This window comes from Terrapene carolina, unplaced genomic scaffold (assembly GCF_002925995.2).
Source record: "Terrapene carolina triunguis isolate 2854851 unplaced genomic scaffold, T_m_triunguis-2.0 Scaffold85, whole genome shotgun sequence".
Lineage (NCBI taxonomy): Eukaryota > Metazoa > Chordata > Testudines > Emydidae > Terrapene > Terrapene triunguis.
Genome location: NW_020664436.1, coordinates 24,946,256 through 24,963,654, shown reverse-complemented (window position 1 = coordinate 24,963,654; position 17,399 = coordinate 24,946,256). Strand labels below are relative to the sequence as shown.

Genomic DNA, 17,399 nt, shown 5'->3' with positions numbered 1-17,399 from the left:
AACTACAAGTCCCATGAGGGAGCGAGGCCGCAGCTTCCCCCACCTGTCGCTGTGGGGGGCGCGGCAGAAAGGAACCACCTTGAACATGTAAAGGGAGAGGCGCACGCATGCGCGCTGAGAAGATGGCATCTGCCACCGGGACCTGCTGCCGCTGTTGCTGGGGCGCCGTTGCGCTGGGGCTGCTCGTGCTGCTGGGGGCGGCCCGGGCGGCGCTGGCCCTGACCGAGCAGTACCCGGCCCTGTCGTTGCTCAAGCAGGAGCTGCACCGGCAGCAGCGGCAGGGCCAGGCTGGGGGCTGCCCCCAGGCGCCGGACTGGGGGGAACAATACTCGGCCGAGTGCGGTAAGTCTGGTCGGGCAGCGCCACGTCCTGCCCCGCTGCCTGCTGGGGGACCGCCGGGCAAGGGCCAGCGGAGGCGGTGGCAAGGAGTGGTGCATGGAAGAGGTTCCCCCTTGTCCTGGGACCCCTCTGTGTAGGGGCGGCGTGTCACCGGGCGTGAGTGCGCGTGGGAGGCGCGCGGCGTGTCACCGGGCGTGGCGGGGGGAGGCGCGCGCGCGCGGCGTGTCCTGGGGCATGAGTGCGCGTAGGGTGCGCGCGGCGTGTTCTTCCTTGTCCGCGGGTCTCGTGAGGTGGTGGCCGCCAGTCATTCCTTGCTGCCCTCCGCCGCGGGGTCCTTTCTCCCAGCCCCGTGATGGGTCCCATAGCTACTTACCCCACGAGCAGTGGGTTTGCCCTGTTTTGCTTGGCCAGCCTTGGCCTCTCTGCCATCCCCCTGTCTCCGCGGTGCCATGAGCCTGGCAAGCCTCTGAAGTGAGGTGAATGGTCAATACCTTCGTTAGGTACCTGTCACCTGAAGGCAGTGGGATGATGTGGACTTCTCCCCTCCTTTGACTGTATCTTGGAGAAGGAAGGGGTGTGAGCGATAGAGGCATTTCTAGTGAATTTCACTTCTTTTCTGTGCTTTGTGGGGCTGGGATGACCCTGGAGGTGACTGAAAGTAAAACAGGAAAAACAAAGCACAGATTGATCTCTTGTCGTCATAGGGACACTGATCAATTTCAGATAGAAGAGAGAATTTTGGCTCAGGTCCTCTCAGCTGCTTTGCATGGGCAAACATCGCAGGGCTTAATTTGGGCGCAAGTCCATGAACATGAAGAAATTTGTAGGCTCTGGTCCTTTAATTATAAGAAATGCTGGTGATATAGCCCTGTTTTTTGGATAACTTAGCTTCAGATAATCAAGATTTAAATATTCAACGTAACTTATTGTTACAGCATCTTTTGTATAAACTGTATTCCTGACAAACACTTTAGAGTTGTATAGTACATTAAAAATTATCAATGATGGTACCAAATCATGACTTTGGCTGTTGCAATAAGCTAACATGAAGAAAAAAGTTTTCAATTTTCAAAAGGCCAACAGAAAGTGTGAGTCCTCTTGACTGATGTTGTTGGTTCTAATCCAAAATGAATGAAAAGAGAGCTGGCAGGTTTGCAAAGTGCAAATACAGAGCCTGTGCAAGCCTGAATTGTGTATTTGATGGTATGGAGACTTGCCAGCTCCTTATTTGTTAGTGTGTTGAATAGGATTCAGTTTTTAAAGAAAAAGTTGTCTTGCTGGTAAAGTTAATGTTTCACTGGTTCTATTTGTTTTGTTTGTTAATAAAGAATCTGCTTAATTTAGACCCTAATCTTGCAAAGGTTTAAGCATGTGCATAACTTTACTCACATGAGAAGCCATCAGTGGGACTAAAGTTCTGCATACACTTAAGTCTTTGTAGGACATTCAGTATAACATTTGATCATAAGCGTGTATTTGTTCATCCTTTGTGACTTAGATATAATGCACATCACTTACAGGCAATACATGTGAACAAAACCAAATGAATATAGAAATATGAAAAATAGAAAAAAACAAAATCCAATGTAATAGAGAAACTGCCAGATTTATTTATGTAACTCTAGCTTGTGACTTCCATAGTTTCCAGTGTTGTTCTTTTGTGCTGTGTGTACTGGCATATCCTGCTAAGGTTATTTGGAGAAGTTTAAAACAAGTTTAGCAAAGACTTGTGAAAAAATATTTTTGTCTTTATGTGCAAATATATATATTTGGATATGGAAATATATTTGGCTCTGCTCTTAAGACTGCTGCCCTTTAAATTGTTTATGTAAAGCATCCACCTTATAGCAAATGGAAATGGTTAGTTCAGGTGTCAGCAACCTTTCAGAAGTGGTGTGCCGAGTCTTCATTTATTCACTCTAATTTATGGTTTCGCGTGCCAGTAATACATTTTAACCTTTTTAGAAGGTCTCTTTCTATAAGTCTATAATATGTAACTAAACTATTGTTGTATGTAAAGTAAATAAGGTTTCAAAATGTTTAAGAAGCTTCATTTAAAATTAAATTAAAATGCAGAGCCCCCCAGACCGGTGGCCAGGACCTGGGCAGTGTGAGAGCCACTGAAAATCAGCTTGCCTGCTGCCTTTGACACAGGTGCCATAGGTTGCCTACCCCTGGGTTAGTTGTTTGTATTACTGTAGCACTTAGGAGCTTTAGTCCGGGACCACGTCCCCATTTTGCTAGGTGCTGTAAAAACACAATACAAAATTGGTCCCCGCTTCAAAGAGTATAAAACACAAAATTCTTAGCACTGTTTGTTTGTTCCATGTAGCCTGCAGGCGAAGCAGGTCTGGTACTTTTATATGTTTACAGGTTGTATCCTAATAAATATAACATAGCTTATCCATTCCAGTGACCTGCTGTTTCTTATGTTTATAATGAAATAGGTACTTGTATGACAGGCTGAGTTAGGATTCTCCAATGGAGAGATGGTTGGAAGATGAAAATTTCGATGTACTGGTTGGGATACAGCTTGTATGAAAGATGCTATGCAAAATAAAACATGTAAAATGGTAGTTAATGATTAGTTGAACTAATAATATCAGGTACGTTAACATTAAGTTGAAAGTTTTTCTTCCTTATGACTGCATTGATCATACAGCGACTCCTTATTGATTTAACTATGAAACAATATCTGTGCTAGTTTTAAAACCAGTGGCACACCAATCCATTCTCAGCTGTTTACAAATCTTTCAGTTCTGGTTAATGTGGATTGCCACGGGCACGCAGGGGCGAAAGAAAATGCAGGCCTGTTATTTACCAGGCTGCACGTGGCAATAGACTATATTGGTAAGGGATGCAAGGAGAGTATGGGTCACAATGCAAACTGCAGACACACACACACACACACACAACTAAAATTAATCAATTTAAAGTTTTATTGGGGATAATTACAAGGGGTAAGGGAGCAGCGTTTGATTAGCTAATAGAGTTAACGAAACTTAAAACACACAATGACTAAAATATCTACTAACAATATTTATAAACAAAGATGCATCAATTAGTAATAACTGATACTTACAAATACAAACCAACGCATAACGACCGGCAAACGTAGAAACTCTGTTTGAAACACGTGAGCTGAGAGAGAGGCTTCGAGGTGATCAGGCTCGGTTACGGGTGTACACAGGATACACAGGATTCGTTTTTCTTTCTCCTCTCCCTGCCTGCACATGGCAGGCAGCCCATAAAGTACCAACTATGACATCATAGAAGTGTCATAGGGGACGGGGCCCAAAACCTGTTTGTGTTCGTTTCTGATTGGCACAAGCAAAGTTTACACCAAGTAGGGGAGCAGGTGCCTCAAAGTCTGGCTTCGCCCCCAAAAGGTGAGGAAATGCATATTGCTTTAGAATGCGTGCAACACTGAATGACAAAAGAAGAGGCCAGGGCAATACCGGTATGGGCAAGTTTTACAGAATGCAGACAGGAACTCATCTCAACAGTTAAATGAATCAGTAATTGGAAAAACTCTCCTTTTGGCTAAGAGGATTTGGTTTTCTCAAACTTCCCTACTGCTGTCATGCTCTCAGTCAGTTCCTGTCTATATTGTAGATCCAGTATGGCTTCTCCTTTGGTTGGATTCTCTACTTTGTGGTTCATAAAGTTGTCTTCTGCATAACCTAGGAAACAATTTGATGCAAGTTTGACAGTATTTATTAACCTAAAGATTTATGGGTAGTGAAATCCCTCCAAAAATAAATTTAATCTTAAGAGTTTTGAGAATCTTGTAAATTGGTCCAGGATTTCTTTTTAAATGTCCTCTCTATCCTGTGATTTGTAACAGATAGTCCACTCTAATTTTTTCCTTGTATCCTTACGCAAAGAACTTAATCATTAAACACCTAGTAGTTGAATTGTAGCTCACTGGCATAGTAAATACTTCTGATGTAATGGCACTGCACTCCACCCCTCCACCTTGATTCTTTATGCAGATTAGGCATGTTGCAGGAATTACTGGATGAAACTTTATATCATGCATTAGGCAGAAGGTCACACTAGGTGATCATTGTTGTCCCTTCTGGTCTTAAAATCTGTGAATCTTGGGCTCCTCAAACAGTATAATTCCTGTTATGAGAATCATCCCACCAAGTATCGTTTATGGTTCATTTAGAACCATAACTTCATTTTCTACTTGCAGTGACTAATTTTTAGTTGCTGTTTCAACTTGTATTTTATAAATGGACTGTGTTGCTTTTTGTTCTGTTGATCTCTCTCTCTCTCTCTCTCTCTCTCTCTGAATTACCTGGTTATACCATTTTTGTTTGGGTTTTATAATCAGGATACACAAGTAAGATGTTACCTACAATAGTAAAGAGGAGGAGCAACAGCTTAACAAAATTGAAACAAGAAGGCTCTTACAGAGTTTTTTGCCTTTCCACTGATAAATGTTTGTTAAAACTTTGCTATTTGCAGTAGATAAGCAAAGGGTTAATTTTGTTTCTTGCACATGTGGTAGAAGTCTTTTGCCTTCTTCAATATTTCAAACTGGTGAAGATGATTTTTATTTCAGTTTCTTGTATCTGTCAGTCTGTGACGTTGTGCAGTCTATATGATTTTATAAAAACTTGATAATAAGTCAATATAATGTAACTGGGATAGTTTTAGAGAAAATACGGTAATAAGTGAATATAACCTAACTGGGATAGGCTTCATGCAAAAGGTCTCTTGTAAGGTATCATTACAAAGCTTATAATCTACTGAGTATGATCATCTGATTTGTATAAATGTACCACTCTTGTATCTAAAACTAGAAATATAAAATGTAACTCTGAGGGCCTATTGTAATTATGTAAAGTGTGGGCCATTAATGATGGTTTGGAATGTTGATGACTCCCATTAACCAGGACCATTGTCTGCAGATGGTTGTGTTTACCTGTTAGTCTTCCTGTATATGTGTGTGCTGGCAAGTGAGTAATGAAGTCTTGCAGTGACATGTGATCATGTCACCTGAACTGGAATCCATCTTTAACCTGGTGCTTTTCCAGTGAGGGGGTGTGGAAACCCAGAGGGACAATGGGTTCCCGCCTTATGCAAAAGATATATAAAGGGGTGGAACAGAACAAAGGGGAGGGAGGAGCCATCATGAAGAATCCCCTAGCTATCACCTGAGCTGGAACAAGAGCTGTACCAGGGGAAAGAATTGTGCCCAGGCCTGGAAGGTGTCCAGTCTGAGAGAAACTTACTGAAGCATCTCTGAGGGTGAGATTATCTGTATTCAGTTTGATTAGGCATAGATTTGCGCATTTTATTTTATTTTGCTTGGTGACTTACTTTGTTCTGTCTGTTACTACTTTGAACCACTTAAATCCTACTGTCTGTATTTAATAAAATCACTTTTTATTTAATAATTTACTCAGAGTATGTATTAATACCTGGGGGAGCAAACAACTGTGCATATCTCTCTATCAGTGTTATAGAGGGCGAACAATTTGAGTTTGCCCTGCATAAGCTTTATGGAGGGTAAAACGGATTTATTTGGGTTTAGACCCCATTGGGAGTTGGGCATCTGAGTGCTAAAGACAAGCACACTACTGTGAGCTGTTTTCAGGTAAACTTGCAGCTTTGGGTCAAGTGATTCAGACTGGGTCTGTGTTAGAGCAGACTGGAGTGTCTGGCTCAGCAAGACAGGGTGGTGGAGTCCTGAGCTGGCAGGGAAAACAGGAGCAGAGGTAGTCTTTGCACATCGGTTGGCAGTTCCCAAGGGGGTTTCTGTGATCCAACTAGTCACTCAGTCCAGTTAACTGTAGTCATTAAACTCTGTAATGGCTCAGATTCTATTTTGATTTCTACAATTACGCAATGTATTATTTTTTTTTTCCTTCCCTTTGCTCTCCCCCACTTCCCCACCCCATTTACATACTCTTTCTGGGTGTATCCCATATTTGGATTTTTATTCATGTTAGACTTTCTATAGTGCCTTTCATGTAATATCTTAACTGCTACTTTTTCATGTGTTTATGTCCCATCCCTTATTTTTACCATTCTTTCTACTCTTGTCTCCTTAATCTTTCTCATCTATCCCTTTCCAGTCTTTACCCCACTATTTGCTGGCCAGCATACTAGCCACCTTTCCTCCATCTGAAGGCTGGACGTAGACCCATCCAGTGATTCTCCCTAGGACCTGAATGTGCTGGCTCAAGGAATGAGGGACCAAATAGTCTCAAACTGACATGCACTGCTTTTCCCAATCACTTTCACACTTCCTCCTCCTCACATTCCTCCACCCCTTCCTCATCTCCTGGCTTTCTCCCCATCCAGCTTCTCTGTGCTACTACTCTTGCACACAAATTTTGGTCAGCTCCATAGGCAGAAATAGTATAACAAGGTTCACGTCAGCTACTGCACTTCTTGCCATCACCCCTGGAACAAACATGATGTATGGAACATATGAACAATCCTACTCTATGGGACTGCCCTGTAGAGGAATTTTTAAAAGGTGGGGTTGGCATGAGGAAACATGGCATTTGCATGATCTGGTACATTTATACCCTGCTTAAGTATAACAGTTCAAGTAGACTATCCAGAGATAATTCAAATATTTGTTTTTGCAGATTCACCACTTTTGCACTTCCATGAATTAGACTGTGAACTAAGAGGGTCTACATCCTGTGAATCTCTGCTTTCTCTCAATACTGAAAAGATTCTGGTATGCTGTATACTGTTTAATTATGTACAATAAGAATGCTAATTTGTTGTAGATGTGAGAGAAATGGGTTTGTGTATCAATTTACTAGATGTTGGAATTATTAATAATATTAGAAATTATTAATATTATGGGAGAGACCATAAGACACTAATTTTACCAAAAATTCATGTCAAAGGCCAAATGGCATTTTCTAGCATTGCTCTGAACATGCCTAACAGTTTAAAAATAAGCAGTCAGTTCACCCAATACAGTAACAAAGTATTCATAAGCATATGATCAGTATACTTACTAAATAGACTTGACCAAGGGAAAACCATCTCATTGTGGTGTGCTCCAACATGATCAAGTAGGGTCTAACAAAGAAACCTCAGATTCATAATGTGATGTGTCATTCCATATTCTTTATGAAAATATGCTTATCATATGAATATGACATAACTGAGATATACTTTATGCCAGATGGCTCATGTGAGATATCATTGGAAAGGTTATGATTTACTGAATGCGATTATCCAATTTGTATGCCTGTATCATTTCTGTATCTGAAGTTAGGAATATTGACTATGTATCTGTATTCCTACTATGCTACTTTGGGTGACGCCCACTGCTAACACTTCAGGTGCAACAATGGAAAAGACAGGCAGGGCGGATGGCCCATCAGCAAGGACAATGAGCTATGAAAAGGCTTGGCCTTCCTGTGGACACTCCATACTGCCACTGACTCATGGAGGCTGTGATACTACAGAGTCAGGTGGTCTTGTCACTTGATACTAAACATTACCTGGGACTTCTTGTAACTTTCCACTATAAGGGAAGGGGGGCGGGGGTCAAGTTTGGGAAACAAAGGATTCCTGCCTTATGTAAATCCTATGTAAGGGTGGGGAGGAAGGCAGACAGGACTCCTCTCCCTGGCCTGTCTGCCCAAGAAGAAAGACTGCAAAAGGGAAAGCAAGATGGGGAGTCTAGACTGAGACTGGGGTCCAGTCTAAAAAGGAATATAACTGGAACTCTGAACCACAGAAACTTTGCAAACTGCCTGCAACAATATCTAGGGTGAGAAATACTATCTGTAACCAACAAGGAGTCTGGTGGCACCTTAAAGACTAACAGATTTATTTGGGCATAAGATTTCGTGAGTAAAAACCTCACTTCTTCGGATGCATCACACGAAAGCTTATGCCCAAATAAATCTGTTAGTCTTTAAGGTGCCACCAGACTCCTTGTTGTTTTTGTAGATACAGACTAACACGGCTACCCCCTGATACTATCTGTAACCAATTTCTTTAGTGAAACTAGCTTAGTTTGCATGTTTGATTTTATTTACTTAGTAATTTGCTTTGTTCTGTTTGTTTCCCCTTCTACCACTTAAAATCCTGCCTTTTATAGTTAATACAATTTATTTTGTTTATTATTAAACCTAGTTTCTGTAATTTCTAACTGGGGTGGGGTGGGGAGAAGTGTGCATACTTCTCTCCACATTGGGGGTGGGCAGCAATTTCATAATATCTCTTTGGGTCCGCACTCCAAGGAAGTCAGGTATCAGAGGGGTAGCCGTGTTAGTCTGAATCTGTAAAAAGCAACAGAGGGTCCTGTGGCACCTTTAAGACTAACAGAAGTATTGGGAGCATAAGCTTTCGTGGGTAAGAACCTCACTTCTTCAGATGCAAGTAATCTTCAGTGAGCTCTCTGAAGATTTCCATTACTTGCATCTGAAGAAGTGAGGTTCTTACCCACGAAAGCTTATGCTCCCAATACTTCTGTTAGTCTTAAAGGTGCCACAGGACCCTCTGTTGCTTCTTACTCCAAGGAAGGTGGACATCTGAGTGCTGGAGCAAGTCTCTTAAGCTGAATCTTCCCAGAGCCGATCTGCAGCTGGGTGTAGCCCTGCCTATGTGTGTGTTAGAGGAGGTTTTAAGAGCCTGGCTCAGCAAGACCGGTTAAAGGGGACCCATGCTGGCAGAACAAGTAGACTCAGTGGTATCTCAGCACATCAGGTGGCTTCCCAAGGGGTCCAACCCATCACGCATAACTCTTTTTATACCCTTTAACAAACAAATGATGTCATTGTTTTATAGAGGAAGTCAATAATTGGCAATTTGAGACAACTCACCCTTCATTCCAGTCTTAATCCAAATAAGATTTTCTTCCCAAGGCCTTTCCTCTCCTCCTCCTTGCTGACCAACATTTTTTCCGTTGCAGCTGGGTCCACATATGCTTTACTTTTAAGAAAAAAGAACGAGGAGTACTTGTGGCACTTTAGAGACTAACAAGAAAGCTTATGCTCAAATAAATTTGTTAGTCTCTAAGGTGCCACAAGTACTCCTCGTTCTTTTTGCGGATACAGACTAACACGAATGCTACTCTGAAACCTTTACTTTTAAGATAACACTGGTATGTGGGGTGGGAAAGTTTATGTTGGCTCCTTTTAAGACAGATTCCTTTTGTCTTATTTAAAACCATGTGAAGTCACACCTGTTGGTCAGAGGCCTTCTTTTTAGAAACTTCCCTGTATCATATTAGATAGTCTTTGAACCAGACATCCTCCCTATCTCATTCCTTCTGGCCTTATAACTCATTATTTTCAAGGCCTTCCTTCTACTTGCTAGTCAGGGCCTGTCTTTATAACACATTTATTTTCTTAACCAAACTTAAGCTAATTTTAAATTCTTTAATTTCATATTCATCCTGCACTACAAATTAGTTCAATTTGGCTATGTAGAGGGAATTTGTACAAATTGTTTGCTGCTATGGCCACCTGCTCTTGGATCAATACACTACACAAGAAAAGTGCTCGTGAAAGATAGTAGATTGACATCTTTGGATACTTAGGACTTCTACCCATGGAACTAATGCTACCACCAGGCCCGTGCACACAGCTTATTTGCACTCTGTTAGTATGTCTCAACTCCTTTCAAGAAATGCTGCCTCTGGAAGTGATAGATTAGTGCACGCTCTTCATAATGAATCTTCTACTTCTGAGACTGCCAAAGGTGCCAGGACCTGGTCTGACACCACAAGAGCATTTAATGTAGGACTCTATCAGTAACTAATTTAAGTTACTACAGAATGGCCACTATGAACTGGTGATGTAAAAGGAAGAAGTTTTGTATCCCATTACCTGTCTCCTAATCAATTCAGTCACTCTACATCACATTTTGTCATCATCTACTATCATTGCATAGAGAATTCTGAAGGGACAGCTTCAAGATACAAAACACTGATTTTTTTTTTTTTTAACAATAATGCTGGCTACCCAACTTATTTTATTAAAGATCACAGTAGTTTTACAGGATATATGATCTCAGTGCTGTATAATGGTCACTGACTTTGTGGAATCTCTTATTTCTGTAGTATGTCAGCAAGAGAGAGATTCATGGTGTGTGTTTGCAGGGGAAACTGTTTTAAAAAATAATTGGTCATAGCCTGTGTAAACATGCACTCTGAGAAGACTATCCCAGTTGGAAGCAATCACTGTTGGGGTAATTTTAAAAACAAAAAAAGCCTAACTCTCCTATGTAGTGCAAATCGGCCATTGCAGTTCTCAGTCTTAATTTTTTGTTCTGTCACCACAGCAGTTATTTATTTGGCCAAATCTCCTGATTGACCTAGTGATTCCAGGGTGTTCACTCCATACTAATGAAATATACTTACACGTCTATAAATTTCCCTGTAGTTCAAGACCATAATCTTTCTGAAATACAGAACAAAAAATATTGAAGAAATCAGTGCTGTTCTTACAGTTTCATCCATCCAGTTCCCTGGAAAGTATTGGATAAAGCACCTTATTTTCCCATATCCCAAGTGAATAAAAACAAGCTAATGATGGAATTCGTCAATAATATTTGAGATTATTAATATGAGAGACCACCAAGTACTAATTTAATCATAAATTCCTTTAAGGCCAAAGGCCAAATGGTATTTTATACAATTGCTCTAAACATGTCTTACAGCCTAAAAAATAAGCAATCATTACACCTAATATGGTAACAAAATATTCATAAGTATGTGATTAGTATATGTACAAACAGGCTAGACCTAGGGAAAACCAAATTTAAAATAACTCTTAATTCTTTAATTTCATACTTACTCTACAGCTAATCTCTCTAATCCAGGACCCTGTTAATTTAAATTGCCCAGGAAAATTAAAGTGGAAACACCATTCTGTTATCACAGCTGGGAATTTTTTTCTGACTTCACTGATACAAACTCTATATCCCAGCTCGTTGGTGTCACCACCAGCTCCTGTGATTTGCCCCTATATCAAGTCATGCAAGTTCCTTTTGATTGAAATTTATTTTCCACTTGAAATCTTGAGCAGAATGCTAGTTCCAAAAACATTTCATGTCAGATGTATATCTGGTACCTAGACATATGGTGAAAGGTGCATTAGAAATATGTGCAGTACGGAGGAAGCAGGTCATGATTATTCATATCTTAATTTTAATAACCGATTTTAAAAGATTAATCTACAGATGTGAACTACAAGATCTTGTATGATAGATTTTCTATGAACAAAACCTTTTAGTTCATTCACTAATACCTTGTAACTACCATTGACACTCTAGCCCTGCAAAGTATTCTTTTGTAAATGTACCTTAAACATAGTGTAACTCTAATTTCCTAGTTGAGACAACAATTGAAATATTATTACACTTGATCCTGTTGTTCATTCCAATCTTGTATAACAAAGAAACCATGCCTATCCCATCATAATTGAGGCATCAGATTCCAGAAACTGAAACAATAATACGGAGACTATGAGAATTATAGCCTTTTCAATAAGAAATGCCAGTCTCAGTGGATAGGGAAATCATAATTAGGATTTATTGCATAATAATAAAGAAACTGATATTCCTGTCAATAAAACCCCAATTAAATATTGGTCACTATTGATTTGCTTTTCCCTGAAGATTTTTTTTTTTTTACCAAACATAACCGGTATGTATTGGCATTTGAAGAATGCTAACAGTTTCTGGAAAAGGTTTTTCTTCCAGCCAGAACTATGGCTCTAGCATGTATTGGGCAGTGGCTCTCTTGTGCAGTTTAGGCAATGTTTGTTCTAGGGTGTGGATCATTCCATTAGTAAGGCTAAGATTTAGTCACAGGTATTTTTAGTAAAGGTCATGGACCGGTTACAGGCAATAAACAAACATTCACGGCCTGTGACCTGTCCATGATTTTTACTATATAAATACCCCTGACTAAAACTTAGCAGCTCCTGGAGCCCTGGGCACTGCTGCTCTGGGGCCCCAGGACACTGCTGCTGTGGGGCCCCAGCCATCCCTGCTCCGAGGCCCTGGGGATCGCAGCTTGGGTGCTCCCCGGGGCCGCCCCTGGGACTGCTGCTCGGCTGCTTCCACCGGGCCAGCCGCCCGAGCAGCGACCGGTGCAGCTTGCCCCGAGACTGCCCGCGGGACCGCTGCTCGGACCCTCCTCAGGGCTGCTCCTGGGACCGCTGCTCAGGCGCTCCCTGGGGCCAGCCACCCCGAGCTGCCTGAGCAGTGGTCAGTGCAGCTGGCAGGACCGCTGCTCGGCGGCTCCCCAGAGCCAGCTGCCCTGGGACTGCCGGCTGGCCCCGGGATCAGCCGCACCGCCCCTTGCAGCTGCGAAAGTCACAGAGGTCGCGGAAAGTCACGGAATCTGTGACTTCCGCAACCTGCATGACAGAATTGCAGCCTTATCCATTAGTGCCCATTACTCAGATGCACTATGGAGTGAAACTTTTTAATGTAACAATTCTATGCTTGTCTTGAAGGGGACAAGAACAAGGCTGAAGCCTTTTGCTGGGGAGGAAAAAACAGGAATGAAGTTGAAGACATGGGTGAGAGAGGGACATCTAAAGCAGAAGAAGAAAACTGAAGACCTGTCTTTCACTTGCTTCTTGACATAACTCACTTTTGGAAAGCCTTTATCAAATGAGCTGTTATATTTAAATTCTTGAGTGCATGCAGTTTGACACTTCCCTTAGAATAATTTAGATGAGCAGTAATCTAAATTTGGATAGCATTGACTTCAGTAGCAAAAATCTTTCACCCAACTTTGGTTAAATTCATCATTATTTTTTTTTAGTTGTAAGTTTTAAAATTTATCAATGTAAATGTGGTTACAAATAAATAAAACATTAATCTTGTGGTAATGCCCAAAGGCCCCAGTCAGGATCAGACCCCATTGTGCTAGGTGCTGTACAAGCATGTAGGACAGACCAAAAAAGTCAGACTGACTGATCAAGAGCTTCAGGATTGTGTTCCCTCTGTACAATGGGATTTGCTTTTGGTACTAAAAATGTCCATGGTGCTTTGATTCTTTTAGAATTAATATGCCTTAAATTTCTCTCAGCCAAAGATTTAGCTGCATTGACTTCAACAAGAAAAATTGGAGACAGTAGTACAAAGTCTTTTGGATTGGTTGTTCAGCTACTTCTGGCTACAATTTTGCTCCTATAGTCCATTTCAATGCCTTCAGTTGTTTTGTGTGGTGTTTGCTGCACTGTATACTTACGTTGTGGCAAAACATGGCAGACTTATCCTTGAAGTTCTGGCAACTGGCATAATGTGAGCATATCTTGATGCTGGCAAGAGTTGGGACTCCTTGATGTATACGGTTTTTGTGGGCAGAGAGGCAAAGACTTTTATAATAGACATTTAAAGATAGCAAGTAGAGAGTTGGTAACTTTGGAGATCCATCCTTTTTGTTTATTTGGTAGCAATTGTCTAGTTCTTTTTGTAAATGCAATCAGTTATTACATGACAATGGACATAATCCATCTCAAAATAAAGGATTCGGATATATCTGCAGCGAGATCCTACTCTGGGTCCATGTTGCAATAGTTCAGTCAGCAGTGTTCTGTCATTTACCATTTCTGTTTTCAAGGTGGCCAGACGTGACCCATTGACTAGACATGTGTTGCTCTGAATGGTGTGCGAGGGATATAATATGTACAACTCCTAAATAATGAGGTAGCTGACATATTAACGAAGCGATCTAATAATTTCTATGATCTACATTTGGGGGAAAAAACATGGGACCAGATCCACAGCTGATGTAAATTGACTTAGCTTATTGACACTCAGTTATGCCAGTTTACTCCGGCAAGGATCTGGTACAAGATCTTTAGATCATTTGGAGCCCTCTTTCTTCTCTACAGCTTTGACAAAAAAGGAACTAAACCACTTAAAAATGTACTTGAATTAAATTAGTAAAGATTACTAGCCCAAACATCACATCCTTCATTTAAACTTGATCCATAAGAGGTATGTTTGCATCATGGTTTGAGAAAAGCATCTTTGTGGCCCTAAACTGCAATGGTAATTCTAGGCAAGACTCAAGGAATCAGTGGGCGTTCTCTGTATGAATCAAAGGGGTTTATACTTGTTTGGACATCTCCATGTACACTTCATTTTCATATTATCCTGTTCTGCAGATACATTTTCTGGAAAGAGATTTTTCCAGGCAAGTCGGCTTTTATGGTCCCTACTTTCTCTATAATTCCAGTATATATGTTTTAATTGTAAAGGCATGTAGTAGTGAAGAGATTAACAATGCCAGATTTAAAAAAAAAATCTTAATGAAACTTCTGTCCTTTATTATTGGGTTTATTTTCTAATGTATTTGTTTTATAGTCCTTCACTCTTTCTTCTCACTGGACAAAGGGTAAAACTTCCCTCCCACTATGTAATACATTGCTTAGGGACATTTCCATAATTCAAGTTAAAATGGGATGTATACTATAGTAAGGACATTGTTTTATATTTTTTGGTTGTCCTAGGTGTATATACTTTCATCTGGTATGTTAAGTTGGCTGTAGTATCAGAGGATAGCAGTGACATCTGAAAAGCAGTTTATCCCCTCACAAAAGGTTAGGAATAAATTTTAGTGCCTTTCTTCAGTTTTGTTATATCATGGATTTTGCTTTAATAGTAGTAGTTACTTTGATGTCAGATGTTCTTTTAAGGATTTAAGCCTTAAATTGTCCAATGCTAAATTCTGATTTTGTAGGTTTTTTTTTTTTGCTATTGTCAGCTAAACGTTAAAACCATAATGTTTTACAGAGCCAAGCAAAGTCACTTGCGGAACAAAAGCGATTCCCATTTGCCACTGATAATGACAACACAAACGAAGATTTGGGTAAGATAATTATATAAGGTTTATGGGGGTGGTTCTAGATGCCACTCAGAGGCACAGTGTTTTGATACTGTAAAATTATAGTTGGTAATTCTGATGGATGCTTTAGGATCACTTTTATCACTCCTGCGCAATAAAATTTCAGCCTTTTGTTTTTAATTATGTGGAAAGAACATCATGTACCTTTTTTCCCCATAGTACTTCTTTCTACTCTGCACAGTGGGAAATTTCACCATTCATTTGGTCATGCAAATGTGAAGAAAATATTTTCCCAAACCCTGTTAAACACTCATGAACTCTTTCTACTCTCTCTTTCCTGTCATGGCTGATAACTGAAGATTTTCTGGATGTTTGAGAGAAGCTTTCTCTCAAGTGAACTTGCTGCTCCATGGAGCTTGGAACTGCTGTTTTTCCTACCTTTTCTAAGTCTGATAGGCGGGTGGGAGGTTCTTGTGGATTTCTTTCTCTTTGCAGTCTACTTGTTGGCACCCTCTAGAAGTGCACCTGGTGAACTACTGTGACGTTGCTCTATAGCCTTCTGCTTCTGTGCTGAGAGGCAGATGTCTTCTAAACAGGTATCTGAGGGAAACCTGTGCTGCTGAGGTTTTTTTTTTTTGGTTTTTGTTTTTTTGAATTATTTGCCATTTTCTCTCTCTCTCTCTTCAGCTTGGTCTCTGGTAGGGGGAAAGTTCTCGGGAGAATTTTGAGGAAGGTTGGAGACTTCCTTAGTCTAGCAGTAAATCTTCAGCCCCTCCAGTGGTTCAGCATTTGCCACATGGGAGCCCAGGTAGCAATGTCAAAGGAACCCCATTCCCATCTTTGGCTCCATGGCCTGTCATCCTACCTGCCCTACTTCTCCTTCAGGTAGATCTTTTCGGGAGTGTCTTCTTAGGAGTTTCCTAGATGTCTGGCATTTTTCTGAGCCTAGGTCCTTCTATTTGTGCTTCTCCTGCTCTAGTAAACCTTAGGGGAAGAAATGTGAATTGTGTGGGGACTCCTCAAAGCGTGGGCTGCTCATATCGCTACAACATTCTAGGCAGCGTCTTTTCACTGTTTTGCTCCTTTCCCCAATCCTTCTCTTTCCCACAAAACTAGTGTATTCAGTTATCAGTCTGCCTTTATGTGACAATAGTTTATTACCTTGGGAATGATTGTGATACCATATGAATGATGGCTAATGAAGTAGATTTAAGAATTTGGCAGAGAAGAAGGACAAATGAAGAAAATCCAAGGAGCCTTTCTAGTTGCCATTGGGTCCCTTTCACTCCTCATACTGCAGCAATACTGTGTGCAGCCTCACCTCCTGACTGATTCCCATGTGGTGTATGCATAGTGAAGATTTTTGTATATATACAAAGGCATATCCCTACGCAGGATAAACAAACACTTCACCCTGCCCAGTGCAGACATGTTAATAGTGGTGCAGGTTGGGCTAGGCCCTCTCCTAAACCAATTCCCAGGACAAAATTAAGAAATGTTTCTGCACAATGACAGCACTGTCCACCTGTATGTGTATTTTTTTCTTTCCTTTACATCAGCAATGGCTTGCAACAATGCTACCTGCATGTGTTGGCTTTGCAAAAGCCAGGTTCTTCATGACAGAAAAACATCGCGATTGCTGTTAATTAGCACCTTTGTTGGCAATCTCAGCTGAGATGCCAAGGGTTGAATAGGCTGAAGAATGGTTCTCTTGTCCCTAGAAATGATCCCTCCAAGTCGGTTGGGAACTTTTGGCATGGGAAAATCTGTACTCAATCTCTACCTGTTCTGTGGATAAATGGGTCATTGTTCCCTGGGGATATATATCCAGCACCTTTCACAAACACTAAACTCACTGAAAAATATACTACATATTCTAGGTATTTATGTCATGGTGATAGATGAACATGTTAGAAAAATGAGTTTAACAAAACTATTGCTTTCATCTTGCTTACTAAAGGGTTATTTAGAAATTGAGAAGTAGCCTGAATTCCTACTGTCTTTTTCTGACTCCTCCTCTGACAAACTTAGCTGGGCTGTCACCAAAAACAAATATTTTCCTGAAAGCCTATGTCTGCCATACCTCTCCACCAAGTACTGCATCCTAAAATAAACTTAACATGTTGAGTTTCTACTAATAACTCTTCTGATGCTTGAAAAATAAAGCCTTGGTAACTCCTTTTAGCAATACAGCTGTCAAAGTAAACTAACACACACACACAAAAAAGTTTCTGATAACTTTAGCTGTCTT

At 40.8% G+C, this 17,399-nt stretch overlaps 1 protein-coding gene across 2 annotated transcripts in view; it reads left to right on the top strand.

Annotated features, from left to right (window-relative positions):
- Window positions 1–107: 107 nt before the first annotated feature.
- Window positions 108–17,399, top strand: part of TTC13 (tetratricopeptide repeat domain 13) — a 119,330-nt gene continuing 102,038 nt past the window's right edge. Inside the window, exons 1-3 of one of the 2 annotated variants that reach the window (XM_026649687.1) lie at window positions 108–342; window positions 6,954–7,048; window positions 15,097–15,172. In XM_026649687.1, the coding sequence (XP_026505472.1) occupies window positions 108–342; window positions 6,954–7,048; window positions 15,097–15,172 (406 nt within the window). Of the gene's footprint in view, window positions 343–6,953; window positions 7,049–15,096; window positions 15,173–17,399 lie in introns of those variants that run through there. The other variant, XM_026649688.2, reaches the window with a different exon arrangement.